At 41.9% G+C, this 19,193-nt stretch overlaps 1 protein-coding gene across 3 annotated transcripts in view; it reads right to left on the minus strand.

The window, feature by feature from the left end:
* Cacna1e (calcium voltage-gated channel subunit alpha1 E) overlaps nucleotides 1-19,193 on the minus strand; it is a 479,237-nt gene that overhangs the window by 200,865 nt on the left and 259,179 nt on the right. For all 3 annotated transcript variants that reach the window (XM_063240090.1, XM_063240088.1, XM_063240089.1), the window contains exons 6-8: nucleotides 17,401-17,504; nucleotides 16,087-16,239; nucleotides 14,774-14,955 (exon numbers count right to left, since the gene is read on the minus strand). In XM_063240090.1, coding sequence (XP_063096160.1) covers nucleotides 14,774-14,955; nucleotides 16,087-16,239; nucleotides 17,401-17,504 — 439 coding nt within the window. The remainder of the gene's footprint in view (nucleotides 1-14,773; nucleotides 14,956-16,086; nucleotides 16,240-17,400; nucleotides 17,505-19,193) is intronic.

A 19,193-nucleotide genomic window follows, 5' to 3' on the forward strand; every position in this document is an offset into this window, starting at 1 on the left:
AGGCATCAAGCTACTAATACCAGTATTCCACATCTACAAGTAAATTCCTTAAATCAACATAATTATGTTAATAGATTATACTTACCTTTCATAAAGACAAAATCTATATTAGCTTAGATTTATTTCTGGCTTTCAAAAATTGCAGAATTTTCATAAAACAAAAGCAAAAGAATTTGGGCTTGCAGGGGTACTGTTAACTTTTTATTTTGTCAAGAAAGGACATTAACATTTTAAATTTTAAAATTCAATTTCAAGTTGAACAAATTTAATCTTATGAGAAACCATAATGCCATTATTTTCTCATTATGCCAGACTGACGAAGACTTCATCACTGGCTCGGGCACTTCAGGGACACTACTGTAGGTACAGGGAGGTCTTCTTCAACCCCTCCGAAGGGCAACAATCCTGACTTAGGCTGGAACCTGGCAGCGGCGGCGGCATCAGCATCTCACCAGTTATGCAAATTATCAAGAACTCGTAGGAGGACTTAAGATGCATTGGGAAGCCATTTTTGCACCAAATATAGGCAGTTTTTCCATACAAAACCAATATGTACAACTATACATTTAAGCAAGAACCCAAGGGCATGAGAGCACTCTACACAGAACAGAAACTCAGAGCAAAGAGAAGCTAAAGAACAAAAATCACACTGTCAGAATTTGCCTTACATGCCCCAGAAGCTACCAGACACAATCTCTGAATAAGCAAGAAAAAATCTGCTCACTTAGCAAAACTTAATTTGTAAGTGCATAGCTCATATAATAACAAAAAGCCATAAAAAGAGTACTCACACAGTGAGAGATGAAGGTGTTTTTTTAAGCACGTTCACAAGGTTTATCTCAGGTAATTGCTACGAGACTCTTTTGAGGTAGAACGCCAGCCGTATTACCCTCAGATTACTGATGAAAATGCTAATGCACCTTTATTTCTTCATTTATCCAAAACCCAAAGAGAAGTATGTAGCCCGTGATAGTGGGGCTTCCAGAAGGGGGCGTCCACTAGTCACTGTCCTTCCCCCAGGGTCAGTACCAAAACTCCAGCTGCTATAAATTTGGTTAAAAACTGGACCTTGTAAAAGGTCCGAATCAAAGGAAGATTCAAGAAAAAAGAGTGTGTGTGTGTGTGTGTGTGTGTGTGTGTGTGTGTGTGTGTATGTGTGTGTGTGTGTGTGTGTGAGACAGAGAGAACACAGAAGGAATTCTCAATCTGGGGGCTGTTCTTGTGTCATCACCAAGAAGAAGGGTTAGTCGCTTCTCCCTGATTATCTAGGTGTGAGTCTCTTTAACCGTATTCCAGAGCCAGGTTCCAAGCCAAGGATGCCAACTGTGTCACAGAAATAAACTGCTAATTACACGCACACCCTCTGTAAACACTGAAATAAATTACCTTTCCCTGCTTTTCACTGGCCTTATTTATATTTTCTCTCCTGACAGAGAGGAAGTTGCTGAGCTGGTAAGAAGCAGGAAAAGTAAGCACTGCAGTGGTGCTGGTGACCGCCCCCTGTTGAGCTGCTTGGTTCCCAGGAGAGCAGCTCACCCATCTGGAGACAACCCCGCCTGCCAGGGGAGTGTGGAAGCCACGGTGCCTCTGGGGCTCACAGTTACTCTGAAATCAATCATCAGGGGGCACTCTGTGAACATTTACCCTGCTAAGGGTGCCCTGGAAGACAGAGCAACACTTAGATAAGAAAAGGGACAGCAACACCAAAAAGATAATAAGCGGAATCCACCAGAAACATCGGATGCATGCCACACACTGACACACTGACCTTTGTGTCTGAGAGAGACCCAGGGAAGATCTGTCTCCTCTGACCTCGGGAGGTATAACCAAGAAAGGGTCAAGGGAGGAGGCAGCATCCAAGCTTTGCAGTGAAAACCTAACTCAGATAACACCAAGACCATGGATTCAAGGTAGAGAAAGATACAAACAAAAGGCACAAAGAGATAGAACTGAGAAATAGGAAGGGACCAACCTAGAGAGCCAGGAGATTCATATAGTGAGTGGGAAGCGAAAGAAGACTCTGTATTCATCTAATGTAGCTGAGTGGCTTTTAAAAATGTTTTGTAATATCTTGCACCATGGTACTATGTGTCAGGTACATGTGAAGGCCTATATTTACATTACCTCCGTTAATTCTAACCACAGCTCTGCAAAGCAGGTCCCATAATACACACAAGAAAACAAAAGCACAGAGTTAAATAAATTGCCTGAGTCCCATAAATTCAAACAGAGAAACCAAGAATTCATTTTTCAAACAAGCTCATTATCAGTACATTAATGCATACATCGTACAATATGTGGCAGCTTCTGGCATAAATATATTTAATATAGATTTATTCAGGTTATAGAATATTTAATACCACCCCAAAACTGAGGCTGCTTTTAAAAAGACAACTTGAGGACAAAGTTATCGTGACTACTGCCGCATTGAATCAGTTTTGGCATTCAGTTTATTTCTGTATTTCACTTCAGTTTCACAGAACTGAGAAAACTTTGACTCATTCAGAAAAAGTAATACCGCGCTCATTTATATCACTTTTTGTAGGCAAACAATCTCAGGCCTGAATATTTAAACACAGAATTATAAGCTTTTTAATCAATGACACATTTATTCAAAGTTCAAATGACTGCAGAGATGGCTGGGACAGGGAGCTTTACTGCAAGGTTCCCCCAAAAAATACATATAAACTACTTGGTCACAGGTAATCTCAAAGTATGAAAATTTGCTTTATGTCACATTGATTATGTGTGAATGTGCGGCTTTTGCTTGTTTTGTTTTGGTTTGGTTTGGTTTGGTTTTTTGGTCTTTTTGGGACAGCATTTAACTGTGCAATTCAGGCTGGCCTTACACTCCTTTGGAACCCAGGCTGGCCTCCAACTTGCAACAATCCTCCTGCTTCAGCCTCCGTAGTGCTGTGATTACAGGTGTGCACCACCACACCAGGTCCTAACATGTGGCTTTTTAAAATTACTTTCCTTCTTAATTTGATATTTCCTTAATTCTACAGAATCTTTTTTTGTAGTTGAAGATTTTGGAACTCAATATATGCATACATACCACATGGAATGCAGTGAAGTTTCCCCCCTGCAATGCTGTATTATATTTTTGATAAACTATATAACCAATAGCATTTTGAATTCAAAAAAGTGAATTGGTTAAAAGGCATATTTTAAAAGCAAAAATTGAAATAAATTGTATAATGTTAACAAAGATCATTCAGGATCTCCAATGGCAAGTCCCTGGCCTGGGGGAAGCCTAGCAATGGGGAGCAGGAAAAGAGCTAGGAGAGGATAAGGGAGGGAGGCCCTGGAGGATGGAGATGCAGTGGTCCTCTGTGACCATTAGAGGGTGCTGTGACTGAGCTGTAGCCCACAGGGGATGGAAGGGCCCTGCCTGGGCATGCACTGGACTGTGCTGCTCAGAGACAGGGAAAGAAGGAGTCGCGGAAGGCACTAGAATGCAGAAGGTACCCCAGGTCTCCTGCGGCTGGTCTCAGCAGATTATTTTCTTTTGAGGGCTGTGATTTCCTATAATACTCAACATATTCCTATGCAGATGACCAACCAAAACTACACTTGTCAACCCTTTTCATAAAATTCTTACCCTATGATTATCTCCACTGTTTCACCGCCTCAGGAATACAGGAAAAGCCATATCCCACTGTGTCCAGGCAAAAGACAACAGCACCTACGGCAGGCGTAGGAGGTAGTGGGCAAAGGGTTCTCCAGAGCCGCTTTAAAAGAGCTCTCCACAAGTAAAGTGTTCCTGCTACCAAGCACCTAGGCAGGAAGAGGCTCCTGTCTAGTCCTCCGTCTTTTGGGGACAGACTGAGGTGCAGCTGAAGTTAGGGTAGCTCAAAAGAATCAGCAGACAGAAGTGCCACACCTGGAAGAAGGTAGCCTCTAACCGCAACGTGAAAAACTTGAGGCACGCTGAAATAGGTAAACAGCGTATTATTTTTTATAGATATGAAATGAGGGTCATGAAGAAAGTAGCACAGAAAAAGTTCAATCTCGCAGTCCCTTCTCGATCAACCCTTTAAAGTCAGTTTCTGAGCTTTGTCCCTTAAAAAAGTAGAAATGGCTGGGCATAGTGGTACACACATATAATCTAAGCATTCTGGAAGCCTAAGCCAAAAGGATGGCAAATTCAAGTCTAACCTGGGACAAGTAGATTCTGTCTCAAAGTTTGAAATATTAAATTTTAAAAAGAACTAGGAGCAAGCTCAGTGCAAGGGACCGGGGTTCAATCCCCAATATCTCATAGAGACACATGCATGCCACAAAGTAAAAATGTAAAATATCTCAGCATCTATGTGGCAAATTATACCCCTCTCCCACTGACTGTCAAAAGTTATGATGTCTTCATCCGGCAGCTTGTCCCATAACAGTAATTTAGTGTCACCTGCTAACCCTGTGCTCCCTGGCTCACTTTACACAGGGCCAGACTGTGGATATGCTTTTACTTTCTGAAAGGATTTTGCCCTGAATGGGAAGTTGCAGCAGTGGGAGGCTTGGAGGCAGAACCAAAAGGCTCTATCTTGAGGTCACCTGTCCCGCCCCTAGGCAATTTACCTGAATGAATTCCAATGGACTACCAGTGAATCAGTAATATCCCCTAGGCACCACCCAAACCTAAGCTATATGTATGCCCCCACACCACTTGTCCAGTGGAAATCCTGAAGGTCATGGAGTCTCTCTCCACATTCTTAAAATAAAGGCCACTTTTATTTCATGTTTCTATCTTTTTAGCCGCGCCAAAAATTCTATCACTTACCACAGATCCCTGCTTACATATCTCCCAGCATTCACTAACTTCAGGTGGCCCTGTGGCTTCCAAGAATACATGTGTATCAAATGCACATGGCTTCTAGACTCAAGTAGGTATATTAACTACTTCCTGAGAGCACACTGGCTGTCAATCACTGCATGGTAGACAAATAATGAATAAACCATGAACTCTTGGAAATCCATCTTGTGGGAGGCTTGGGTTAGGCAGAGCCTGCCTTTCTCTTCATCTCCCCACTTCACAGGCCACCTCACACTCCTCACGTGAACAACTGCAGCCCTGTGAACTGCAACTCTCAAGCTTCAGAACCATCCGGGAGTATGTTTTTTAAAAATACCTGTTTTTCATCTTATCTCTGGAGATGCTGGTGCATTAGAGATATGGCAGGCCCAGAAATCTGCAATTGTATTAATTGCCCCCAGATGATTCTAAAAGGGACCATTCTGAGAGTACTGAAAGCAATTCACCAATAAATCTTTCCCAGTGAATGATCAGTTGAGAAAAAATTGAGACCTCTTGGCTTTCCCAGTGTGTCAGACTGGTGGTGCCATGCCATCCCAGCCTGGCTGAGATTCTGTAAGCATTTGGGATCCAGAATGATCCAGGGGAAAATATCTGAAAGAGCTATTGAGTCACTGACCAGCTGCATCCTGGGGACGGAACACCTAAGGGCTGCTATTGGCTCGGAACAGAGAACTCATAGCCTAAAGCTGTGTGACACATCAGGTGTCTGAGGCCATTGGCCATGGATTAGAAATTAAGCTGTGAATTAGTGTGGGCTAAAAGAAAGGAGCCCTGCACAAGCCTAATGGCTCTCTACAGACAAAAGACTGGGAGACTGGCCTGAGGTGCAGTACAAAATTTAGGCACCAGATCAGGAGGTAAACGTAGCATATTTGGAAAAAAATCCCAAACATGATGGGATCTCTGGTTGGACAAATCATTAAGAAACTAAGACAGATATAGAATAGGAGTAATTTCAGTGTGGAGACAGCTACAGATGGGAACATAATGAGTGTGGAAGAGAAAGAAAACGCCACAGTTTCTTCCCACAGAGGAAGCCAGGGAGTGGAGCGAGGCAGACCATGAGTTCCTGGCCAGGTTGCAAGGTGCAGAAGGAAAGCTCCATAGGCTCCCAGAGAGGGAGAGCAGTTAACATGGAGAGCAGGCTGCCCGGCAGCAGCAGATGCTGGAAACACAAATGCGTTTTTAAGAGGAGTCAGACAGATTCTCTGAGGAGGAAAACAAGATTTGAGAGTACAATGCTAGTGAGGGAGGTGGGTGGGTCTGGGGGGGTTGAAATGTTCTATAAGTCAGCATTTGGAACCAAGCTGAAGAAAGACCAGCTGCTCAGGAGTGAGATACTCAAGGGCTCAGGAGGCATGATGGTAGCCACAGTCACAGCCTATTCTGCACACATGCAACATCTACATACGCACACATGTTCGCATACACGCACACACACTATATACTCACACACGCACCACGCATGTTCCTTCTACTGGAGGTGGTGAGGACACCCAATTAAAATCAGAGCGTCTGATTTCCTTGCTATTTCTTCTATACAACAAGATACAATTCTCAACTTGCTCTGTGGACTGAATTTGTCTGGGAAATTCAAGAATCACATTTCAGAAAGGACCTACAAACCACTCGCTCTAACATTTCAGTCTTTTCCCTACCTGTTCCCTCTTACGTAGCCCAAATTTCAGTGAAACACTGCAAGCACTTCCCCAACCCTTCTCATTTACTGTACTCACCCAGCACAGCTACTCTGGAAAAGTCGACATTCTACCACCTTCTTACTTGAGAAGTAGCTGACTGAGGCCCCGAGAAAGCACCCCACGTGAAAGGGTCTCACCTGAACTCATCACCCCTGACGGTAACTGAGTTCTTAACATCACTCAGAAAGACACACTTTCCTTCTCCATTCACTCCTTTACGTCTTAGAAAACGATTTTACATCTTCTCCTCAAACTTCCAGCATTTTCTTCCTCCCACCCTCAGCCGATGCCCTTACTTCCTATTTCACTGAGGAAATCAAAACAATTGGGAGAGAATTTCTGCAAGCTTCCAACACTAAATCTACCCACATTCCAGCCTCTGCTACTATTTCCCTCCTAGTGCTGTGATGAAAGATCGGCACTCCTGAAGAAGCTAAGCTGGTGATCTAAAACACATACACACATACACACACACGCGCGCTCGGAGATAGCTCTAACAATATTCCTCCCTATTCTTTATAAGCAATTTTTATTTCAAGTGTATCATTCTCATTGGCATATAAACAGTATTCTATCTGCTCTATGTTTTTTGCAGACAAAACTAAACCCTAGGGTCAGTATAGTATTTGCTGTTTCCAAACTTCTCTTAAACCTTCTCCACTTCATCCAGAGTGCTCCTGGATTCTGGTGATGAGTTCCTAGCATTCGTGTTAGGTGAGCTATGAGCAGCATTTGACTCAAATGAGCAAAGAGTTTTTCAATGAATAAATATGAACACAAATTAAAGAGGACCTATGGGTATAATTTGCATAAATTTCCAGGAAATTATCAGTAAGGTACCACAGTGAAAACTTGTTTTAAAACTGAACACTAACGTGATATGAAAAGTACTTTTTCAGGAAACCAACTTGATCATCCTCTTTCCACCTCCTTGAGCACATTCTTCCCTTTTCTCCAAGATACCACACTTTCTGATTTTCATCTTTCTGCCTTACTGTTCTTTTTCGGTCTTTCTTGCTAATAACTCACATCCTTCCAAACATGTTTACATTAGAACTCAATTCTAGAATTGCTTCTGTTTTCCATATTCACGTCCTTCAGGGTCTACTCAATCTCAATATTTTAATACCAGCCATTCACTGAAAACCTCCAAATTTACATGTCCAGCCTTGGCTTCTACCCTAAGTTTATTTATTCAACTTCATGCTCTTACTACTCTGTCAAGTAAGAAGGGCAAATTTAAAGTGTCCAAACTCAATTCTTAATCTTTCTCCCAACCTCTTTTCAGCTCACTAAAATCTTTGTCCACTCACTAAACAGCAAGTCCATTCTTCTGGTTGCCTTCTCACACACTTACACCCAATCCAGCAGGGGATCCCATGAGATCAACCTTAAGGACACCCACCTTTCATTCCCTCCACTGCTGCCTCCCTGGGGCCAGCCTCAGCTTGCTGTCTTAGATCCTGCACTAACCCCTCCCTCATCTACTTGCTTTCAGCCTTGCTCCTCTAGTCTGCTCTAAGCAACACAGCAGGAGTGTTCTTCATAACAAATGTGGGCCACATCATTTGTCTTCTCTGAACCCCCCCACCTATGTCTCATCTCACTCACAGTGAAACCAGAGTCTTTATAAGGAACTCGGAGACTATCCATGACCTCCTCCCCCTGCTTTATACCCTGCACTCACTGCACTCCAATATGCTGGCCTTATTTTAGACAGTTAAGTTAGGCTGCGGTCAGACAGGGCTAAGCCCTTGAGGGTGCATCTGTCAAAAGACAGCCCTCAAGATAAAGATGAAATGGTCAGGCCTACCTGCCTCCCCAAGGGAAAAGCAATAAACTGAAGATTATACTATAACTGGTATCACCCCGTCCAATAAAGTCTAGATAGACATCAGTCATCTAGTAGGTAAGGTAACCAGGATCTCTTGATCCATCTCTTCCTAAAAAAAATCTTTATTCTTTCCATGTACTCTTGCTATGTGACCTGCTTCTTCATTGGATCAACATTATCTAAGTAGTTATACTTCTAATCTTATTGATTAGTCATAGTTTTGACCCAAATTGTACCTACCTTGTGATTTTGCTCTATAAAACTTTTGAGAAGTGGGCTCATTGGCAGCCCACTTTAGGTCCTCTCCTATCTCTCAGGAGTTATCTCTCAATAAACTTTTCCTACTATAACCTCCATTGTTCCTTAGAACTCATTGTTCAATTTTAGAGAGGATGAACCGGGCATATCTGAAATCTAACACGTTGAGAGTTAAATTATTGCCCCGACAGCAGCCTCTTTGCTGTTCTGCAATATATCTGGCACATGGTCTTCTCAAGGTTTTCACACTTGCTGTTCCAGCTATCAGGGACATTCTTGCCCCATATAGTCTCTTGGCTCATTCCCACACTGGCTTTAAGCCTTTATTCAAATGCCATCTTCTCAATGTGCCCTCCTCCATGGCTCCATTTAAAATGCAGCCAACTTCTCCCTTCCTGCACTTTCTCCACAACACCCATCACTATCTGATACACTCATGTTTAGCTATTTATTCCTTATGTCGTTTTCCACTAGACTAGAAGCTTCCTAAGGGGCAGGAGATTTCCTATGACTTATTTTCTGCTGTATTACCAATATCTAGAACAGTACCTGGTACATAAACAGGCACGTAATAAATATTTGCTAAATAAATAATGAGTTAATAAGTGAATCTGTAATCACTTATGAATGTAAACAGAAGAGAGTCTTTACTGTGAGTTCTAGAAATAGTTTTCCCATCTGTCTACTACCCTCCCTCCCTCCTTGAAGAGCCTGGCAAACAAGATGTACTGCCCACCACTTGGGAGGAATTAGGAAGAAGTTATCTTAGGTCCTTACAAAGCACACACACTTTGCCTCCCAATCGTCAAGGGAAAGGGAGCAGATTAACTTTCAGCATCTACTTATCAGTTCCATGGGTGATACAAGTCACATGCAAACAGACACAGGTGTCAGATTCCAAGTCCTTTCTGTATTGCAGGGCCCCAGAATCCTGTAAGGACAAGTTCAGAAGGGAATATAGGGGTAGGGGAAGCCTATTCCAAAGCCTGATCCTGGGCATGAGCATCTACAAATTGACCAACTGTACACCTGATTCCAGGGCAGCTGGTGTGCCTCATCATTCCACCACCAAAAAACCCTCATAGGCTCCTGCCACCTATTTATCTAGTGAGTTCTGAGTAGTGTACTATAGTAAGTGTAGTATATACTATTTGAGTATAACCATGGTGCAGTATACCCAGAGCGAGTGGAGGAGATGATGGGAGACGACTGAAGCAAAGATGAAAAGACACATTACTTAGGCTCATGGTCCTCAGAACCCACAGCATCTACTATAGATATCACAGAATGAGGAGCACTTCAAGAAAGCAGTTTCTCATAAACCCTGGGCTATGATATTATTCTTTTTAAGTGCTGATTTGTAACACATATTAATTTTCAGTGAGGCAAACAGTCAACAGATGTTAAGAATTTAATAATGTATAGCTGGAGGAAGGAAATTGAAAAGATAGCCTTAGGGATTATTATAGACCAACGGGTTTCTGAGTAGTGTGAGTTTCAGAAAGTACCCTGCCTATATGTTGCTTCTTGCTAGAAGCTAGGGAGATCTTTTAAAGACCCCTTCCACCCTACAGCTCAGAGTGACTTGAGCAGTTGCAACAGTTATACAGACAAACCTGCAAGGCTGGAGAAGGAGCCCAGCTCCAGCGATATCTGCATCTGTAAGTGAGAAGGGAAATAGCCCCAGCTCTAGAAATACAAGTGAAAAACACTAGACTTTAAGAGCAGATATTTGAGTAACTGCAGACAGAGACTGGGAACCTCTGCAATTTGTACATAAGAAAATAGTTAACTGAATCAGCAGACAACATAAAACTAGAATAATAAGGAAGGAAAAGAGAAGACTATGATCAGAATCAGGAAAAAGTCAATTCTCTTGGCCACAGTCAGACCAAAAAGAGGGCTAGAAATTAACGCCCAAGCCACAGTAATGAGTGAACAGCATTGATCAGAGAAAGAATACACTGTGCTACAGAAGGAACATGCAGGTTGAGGAGATACAAAATCAATTAAATTAGTAAGTACAGAGGTGAGTTTGCAAACTGAAGAGAACTTTGGGAGGAACAGTCAAAGCAGGAAGAAGTACCCAGCAGGACAGTAGGCTGGTCTGCATCCTTTCACCGCAGGAGGGAGAGAAGCCAGGAATACAGTTGGAGTTTGACCAAGCAGAAATCTTGATAGAGACTGAATTGAGCCTGAGTGATTCCATGTTGTCCTGGCAATGAGAACCTTCCTCCCTTTTACAGTAAAGCATTACAGTATGTAGAGCCATATGCAAATGAAATTAATAGCAATGGCCCAGCAATACAAGGTCACAGGGATGCATTCAGGAAGAGTTTGTGCAGAAGAAAAAAGATGCAAACCTGAGAAAAGTGTCTATAGTAGACATAAAAAGGTTAATTTAAGTTGCATATTTGAGAGAACTTCTTCACACTCTGTGACCTGACGGTTGTCCCACTGATTTGAGTATCACTGGCACCAATCTACATATTTGCTGTCACCCTGGAACAGGAGGGATGATGCACTGGGAAGTAAGATTCCCCTTCTCTTGGTGTTCTGCATAAGGAAATACAGCAGCTGGGTGAACTGGATCTTCCTAACATAAGGACTAGGTGAAAGGGAAATCAATACAGAAACAGTATGTCTTCATGTTTTTGATGGTGGCAGTGGTAAAAGATCAGAGAGTAATTTTCCTATACGGTATGCTGAAACATTCATATTTATATATTTGTGTTTATAATCTACATTAACGACTTATACATAGTCCATAGTATGCATATGTGTATATAATTTTGTCATTCGCGGGGCTGGGGATTTAGCTCAGCGGCATAAGCACCTGCCTTGCAAGCAGGCGGTTGTGAGTTCGATCCCCGGTACCAATAAAAAGGAAAAAGACCAAAAAAAAAAACACACACATAATTTTGTCATTCGAAAGTCTGACTTAAAAAAGGAAAAACTACTAATGTATTATTGATATGGGCTATCTGCTCTCAAGAATCTGCAAATTTTCAGCCAAGAACTAGGCATTTCTTACCTGCTACCATCAATGGGTATAAGAACACTAAAAGGAATGGCAGGTCGACTGGTCTGTACTATTTGAATTGTTGTTTTCCTCCCTTTCCTCAACACTCTTTCTTTGCCAAGTTGAAATCAGGTAAATAAAATGCTTGTATGATGTGACCCCATCATATGTTGCAAGCTGTATCCTCAACTGTATGAAGAATCTGCTTCTATGAAGCCACTCCTCTACTGGCAGAGGGCATGGCCAGGTCATGCAACACAGCCCTGCCCAGGTCATACTTTGGATCTGGGACCCCTGCTCACCTGAAACCCAGCTTTGGCTGGCTCCTTCTTTTCCTAAGGAATCTGAATAGCTGAAAATTGGATGCTTTTTCATCCAATCTCTCCTGAATCAATAGGTAGCTATCCACCAAACATGACTATCACCCGTCTGGAATTAGTGGTTCAATACCCTGTCCTGAGCTCCAGTGTTTTGCAAAGTGACACTCTTTCAGAGCATGCATGAGTTTATCTGGAAACCAGTCCTATAGCTCAACTATTCCCACATCCCTGGATCCAGTCATGATGGTAGCAGGAGGCCTTCAGTTCACTGAAATGCAATGGATATCGGGGACAGTGTGCATCTATACCTCCAGAATCTGGTGCAATGAAAGATTTTGGGAGATTTCATGCTGCTACCTTGATGGAGCAAAACTAGAAAGGAGACCAAGTGCTTAGCATATAGTAGACCAAGGGCTTAGCATATAGATGCTTAATTAACATGTTAGAAAGAAAGAAAGAAAGAAAGAAAGAAAGAAAGAAAGAAAGAAAGAAAGAAAGAAAGAAAAGAAAAGAAAGAAAGAAGGAGGAAAGAAAGAAAGAAGGAGAAGGAGGAAAAGGAGAGGAAAGGAGAGGAGAGGAGAGGAGAGGAGAGGAGAGGAGAGGAGAGGAGAGGAGAGGAGAGGAGAGGAGAGAGGCGGAAGGGAAGGGAAGGGAAGGGAAGGGAAGGGAAGAGAAGGGAAGGGAAGGAAAAAGAAAAGGAAAGAAAAAAGAAAAGAAAGATTAGTGGCTCTTTGGCTTCATTCTTGCATGTCTCAGTATCATTTGAGCCTTGGCTAAAGTGGATCAACAGATCACGCCTATATCCTCAAAGGCAACACTTCTCCTCTCAGGATTTCAATGCATTTATCACATTACTTAAGTGAGTCTACACATATAATTGAAGTACATCATTCTGAGAGCCCACAGTGACACCAGTCACTGCAGAGCCAATGCTATAATTTCTAGAGGCAACTGGCTAATCTGAGTGACAGGGCTTCAGGACAACTTTCATATCTCAAATGAAGAGTGACTGTGCCCATCAACAGCTGATGAGATCCTTATAGTGTCCCACAGGTGTTTGTAGGTCACAGCTAACCTCTAGACATGCTAAGAAGTAGCTGGTGCTTGAGACTTTCTCACTACCCTTTTGGAGCCTTAGTATGCTAGTCTGTGACTCTCTTCTGTAAAGACTCTCAGTTCTGCCTTTCCCATCTTCTAGGGGAATGGATCCAGGTTACTACTATCATCTTTTGGTATCCACAGAGGATTGGCCCAACTCCCAACCCACCTATGGATACCAAAATATGTGGGTGCTCTATTTCTATATATAAAATTGCATAGTCTTTGAATATAATCCATGCATATCCTCCCCTGTATTTTAAATCATCTCTATATTACATAACCAATGTATATATGTTAGATTTTATTATTTAGAAAATAATGCCAAGAACACAGAGAAGTCTATCCACATTTAACACAAACAAAACTATCACAGGACCAACTACCCAGTATCTGTCAGCAACAACATAACAATTTTTTAGAATATTTTCCACTTTCAGTATTTAAATTCATATATATAAACCTATGGATAGAGAGTTGATCATAATGAACACTTACTGGCTACCTGCATGGACACTTCTCACACAGACCTTGCTCCATGGACATTACAATCTGGTTAAGTCTCCCCTAACATGTAAGCATTTCCTTTTCCCTCCAGTATAAATTATATCCAGAGCTCCTTCTAAAGGCCGTTGTGTATAAGTCACTCTGTGTCCCACCTAATAAGTTTCAAACAGGTAAAATCCAATTACAAAGACCAAGAAAAGAACCGAAAGAAACACAAGCACCTCAAAGTAAAGCCAGGCAGTGGGAGCATTGGTGAGACGGGAGATCAGGCTAAAGGCGTCTGCTTTCAGTGGGACTCACTGAATGCAATGAAGGTTATAGTCCTTTGTGAGCAACTACCCAAACTGCTTTTCTGCTTCTCATTTTTTAATTTAGACTCTGCATCATCCCTCGGATACGTACTAGAATACATACTTGGGAAAGCAAAGAGACTTCATAGTCACCTTGTCTATCTTGTTTCCTTATATAAATCCCTAATATACCTGACAGGCAGCTAGACAGTCTTGTTTTATAATCCAACTCAGAACCTTCCAAATATGTCTGATCACATGAGTCACCAAAGGTCCTGCACAACACAGCTCTCCCAACGATGCTGAAGCTGAAATCAGAATCTGAAGAAAGGAGGTCTGGGAATCTAGACTTTCAACAAGCCCACTTGATGAGTCTTAGGCTTCTTATGTGCACTGTGTGGTAGTTCTTGACAGCGACTGTGTATTTAAATCAGTTAGGAAGATTTAAAAATATGTCAGTGACAGGCCTTCAACCATAGAAATTGTTACTTAATTGGCAGGAATCCCAGTGGTATAATTTTTTAAAGCTCCCAGCTGACTAATGGGCAGTCAGGGCTGACAGCCACTGGAACAGACTCTCAAACTGGAAAGAGCCGTTTCAGGACAGTAAGCAAGAGCCCTACATTTCTTAGTACCTCTCGCTGTACCCTGCCACCAGTTGAGCCAACATACTTAAAACTGCTAGAGCAATCTGATTTAACCAGTTTGTTCACATATCTAGTAGGCAACATAATCTCCCCAATGTATCAAGAAGCTTATGTACTTTTACTAGTAAGAGGCCAGACGAAGGAGGGACACGAACAGCTAAGACTTCTCACAGTGTACTCACCCCACCATACTTCCATTCCTTTCAGACTAACCAATCCAAACAAGCCCAGGATCCTCCCTACCAGCTTCTTCCCATCCCTGCCCTGCTCTCCAGTCTACTCACATTGTACAGCACGGTGGTCCACCCTTCCATGGTGATGCACTGGAAGACAGTCAACACAGCAAAAAGGATGTTATCAAACTGGGTGATCCCATCATTGGGGCCGATCCAGTCCTTGCATTCATAACCAGCTGGGCAGCCTTGCACACCACATGGGTGCGGAGGATCAAATCCTTCTAGAATACCTGCAGACACATTTGGAAGGGTGGGGGGATGGCACTTAGCATACATGGAAATGACCCCCGGAAAGCAAAAATAAGCAATTCTACTACTAGAGACAAAAACCTGCCCTTCCTGTCTCAAGCCCCCTTCTGCCTTGCCTCTCTGTACTCCCCAATATACATACCGTGTGTTGAACCCAAGATTTCCCAATCTTTTCTGAAAATGAGGCCTCTCCTCCATGTGGTCATCCATTTCTACAGGTCCTAAACTGTACTCTTTTTAACTTTTAGAAAATTTATAGAACTGAATCACATGGAAAATTCTGAAGTGAAGGCAGAACCTTGCTGATTTTCTAACTTAAGATTCCAGGATAAAACCTGAATTGGAATTCAGGAATTGTTTGGGAAGTTACAAGGCACTGGGTATTAACTTCTTGTTTTCCTGGCATAAATTTCTGGTTTTTAATAAAAGGTTTGAAGATTCTTTTCATAAAAACATGGTGCCTACTGGGAATTTTTCACCTATCCCCCATCCCCTTTTCTCCAAGGAAAGAACAAATAAAATAAAAAGATGACAATTTCTATGGTTGAAGGCTTGTCACTGACATATTTTTAAATCTTCCTAACTGATGCACTACATTGATCTCCCAATAATGCTTACTAAGCCAAGCTCAGAGTTCCCTCAACTCTTCCATACTGTGTGTGAATTAAAACAGACAGCAAGGAGATCATGAGACAAGGCATGGAAGGGAAATATCTTTGTATATCCAGTGGAACCCAATTCTCACTCTGGTCTCCTGGGCCTCCCTGGTCTGTGGGCCAAGATGCCTTGTTATAAAGGGTATTTATTCAGACAGACGGCTTTTGACATTCATTCTGATAGCCCTCTACCATAGAATGTTGGAGCTGAGACCACCAATCTGAAATAATCCAAATAAAAATCTGAAAAGTCATTTGCTTTGTAATATCAGGGTCAGGTAGGGATCTTTAAGCTGGTTTTGTCTCGAAAGACTGACGATTAGGAAGTTCTTCATTCTAATTCTAGGGTAAGGACAGAGGATACTTTCCAACCAGGCTTCAAAACGGCCCAAAATTACCCCTCTTGCCAGAGGAGAAAGGAGGGGAAAAGCAGAAGACGGAAAATAATGACCTTACCTGAATTATTCATGAAGCATGCTCTGTGTAATTTCCCGCTGTAGAATTCCAAGCCAATGATGGCAAACATCAGGATGGCAAAGAAGAGCAGAAGGCCAATCTGCAGAAGAGGCACCATGGCCTTCATGATGGACTTCAACACGATCTGCAGGCCTAGAGGGAAGAGAGAGAGTGACACGGCGTCTTCACTCAGTCCACACGACTCTGTTCACCCTGTCACAGGCAGAGCGGGAAAAACCACTGGCCTGAGATGATAAGAGATAATCAAGGCAATTCAAGCCAAAGGCAAAGCATCATCTTTTCCTTCTCTTCCCCTCTCCTTCCTCCATACCAGCCCAGACCAGTTACGTGCTCATTACTGTTCCTTCACTTTACTCATACGATCTTCTGGATTCTCTTATAGATTAAATTTAGATGAATTAGTTAATTAATTTAGAATTGCTCCTTTCCTGAAGGAAATTAGGCCTACGCTTGCTTAGCTATGAATCCTGAGTGCAAGAACATAGTCAACCTTTCCTATTACAACCTCAAACCAGTTCTCCCATCAGTGTGGGAGGGACACAATCGGCAGGTACAACCACTGTTCAGAAAATGCCATCGCTTTCGACCCAGACATTGTACTTCTAGACTTCTAACCTCGGAAAATGATCACAGATTTAATAAAGACTTAAATAAAAAGATTTGCTGCAGTACTCTTTGTAGTTGAAAAAAAACCAGGAAATAACATTTTTATTTTTGTTTCCCAGTCACATAAAAATCGCTAATAAATCGTGACACATAGAAGAATTTTTAAAACCAATAAAACACAATGCTTATTTCAGCATACAAAACTAGGTAAATACAATGATTCTAACTACTCAAATGCACAGAGTAAGGAATGAAAAGATAAAAGACATACTAAAAGTTAGTGAAAGTTATTTTTACATGATAGAACAGTGATTTTTCAATTTCTTTGTGTTGTTTATTTACTTCCAAATTTTTATAAAGATTTTCCATTACCCGTTAAATCTGAAAAAAGTTAAATTTTAAAGTGAAATATTTTGCCTAATTACTACATTTTCACTATTTATTAACACTGGGATTTCTTCCTAGGAGGAATTGTGTGTGTGTGTGTGTGTGTGTGTGTGTGTGTGTGTATTTGTTTGTTTGTTTGCTTTGTTGTCCTGCACTAGGAATGAAATGCATGGCCTTGTGCATGCTAAGCAAGTGTTCTAGCATTGAGCTCCACCCAGCCTTGTTCAGCCTGAACTGTGGATCTCTGAAGCACATCTGTAAAGTTTCTAGCAGAGCAGAAAGAAGAAAGCAAATGCTCACTAGGAATCCCTGACACGAGCTTCAAGGGCCTTAGCACACGCACTGCCCGGAGGGTCCTCAGGTCCACGTGGGTGTTGAAGTGGGTTCCCGCAGTGGCCAGGATGCTGGAGATGGAGACACAGAAGAGCAAAGGTTACCACTGTCTGAATGCCTCGGGGGAGCTGGACTGTGGCAGGCTTGGAAAGCACACCAAGCCTATGCCAGCTGTACGTGGGTGCACCTGAGCCAGCGTGAATCACCAGTGAAGAGTGGAGTTAAATTTAGCCACTGGGTTTCACTTTGCAAAGAAGGAAACCTTATCCTGGTTCCAACTCATACACAGAATTCAAGATTTCCAGCATCACCTCATCCTTTATCCTGGACCTTGCCCTTTGCCATACTCCTTCCCTTCTTTCGAACCCAGTAAATTCTCCCATTGTTTGATATCAAAGCTTTTATAGATTCCTCTTTCCTGTCTCCTTCAGGAAATTCTTCTGAATTAACCACAGCAATGCAGTAATTCACTCTTGTCCACCTTAATACTTAGAATTGTTTCTAAATAAATCAATCACATTGGTGCTTATAGTTAAGAATAACCGGGCTGGGGATTTAGCTCAGCAGCATAAGCGCCTGCCTTGCAAGCAGGCAGTCATGAGTTCGATCCTTGGTACCGATAAAAATGAAAAAAGACCAAAAAAAAAAAAAAAAAGAATAACCTCAGTGGTCCTTATACACAATTTCCCACCAACCACTCTTGACTAGAACTGGGTTTCTTTGCTTCCGTTTTCCCACCTTCCACAGACACATCCAGAAACACATACACAAGAAATTAAAATATGTAAGAATCCTATTAAATTGTGTATGCCACGTACCTTGTTTTAGGAGACTATTTATTGCACATAATCTCATGCAGATACTCTGGAAAGACAAGGACGCGTACATACTTTTGAATGACACAACAGAAAACCTGTAAAAGTTTATGAGAATTTTTAAGATTTTACGAGAGCTGGAAACTTGATACAAGTTACTCAGCCCCTAGGAGCCTCTTTCTTCATCTGCAAGGTGGAGGATGAGCACACCTGAAACCCCAGAATGCAGAGGGCTGAGGCAAGAGAGATACCACAAGTTCAAGGCCAGCCTGGGCTACAGAGTGAGTTTCAGGCCAACCTATAAAATGAGACCCTGTCTTGAAAAAGCAAAAACAAACCAAAAAATGGGAGCATAATGGCCTAGTTATATACATGAAATGATATGGCATTGAATATTAAGAATGTTATATAAATTATAATGTGCACAACTAATATTGCTTCTGGCACAAAGATTTCTAATATTAATTTAATATAATATTATTTTAAAATTTGCTAGTTTTAGTCTTCATTCTGTGAGATAATACTTTTCATCTCTCATAACCTCTCCAGGACTAGCTTAGCTATACAGATCCACTGGGAAATGAGTCATTCATAAAACTATCTTTTCTATTATACTCAAAAGATGGCAAGAATGGTTTATTTTACTTAAATGTTTTTGGTAGAGCCATGGTGAAATATTACAAATATAAAAGGAGATACCGGAAGTACCTTCAATATCTGACAGGTTGTCAACACCAGAAAGAGAGCCGTATGAAAGGTTTATGCCCAGTGGCTCTGAGAAGCAGATGCAGGATTAACAGGTACCAGTAATGCAGATGCAGAACAAGATAATCTAACAGTGCCTGGGAACAAGCAGTGCTGACCACTCACATGACGTAACATGTGTCCTAACCTCAGCAGTATTTAAAAACAGACTGCAGAGCCACTGTTAAGAAGTAAAAAAGG

This window comes from Cavia porcellus, unplaced genomic scaffold (assembly GCF_034190915.1).
Source record: "Cavia porcellus strain 051 isolate PalLab524CR breed Dunkin Hartley unplaced genomic scaffold, mCavPor4.1 scaffold_29, whole genome shotgun sequence".
Lineage (NCBI taxonomy): Eukaryota > Metazoa > Chordata > Mammalia > Rodentia > Caviidae > Cavia > Cavia porcellus.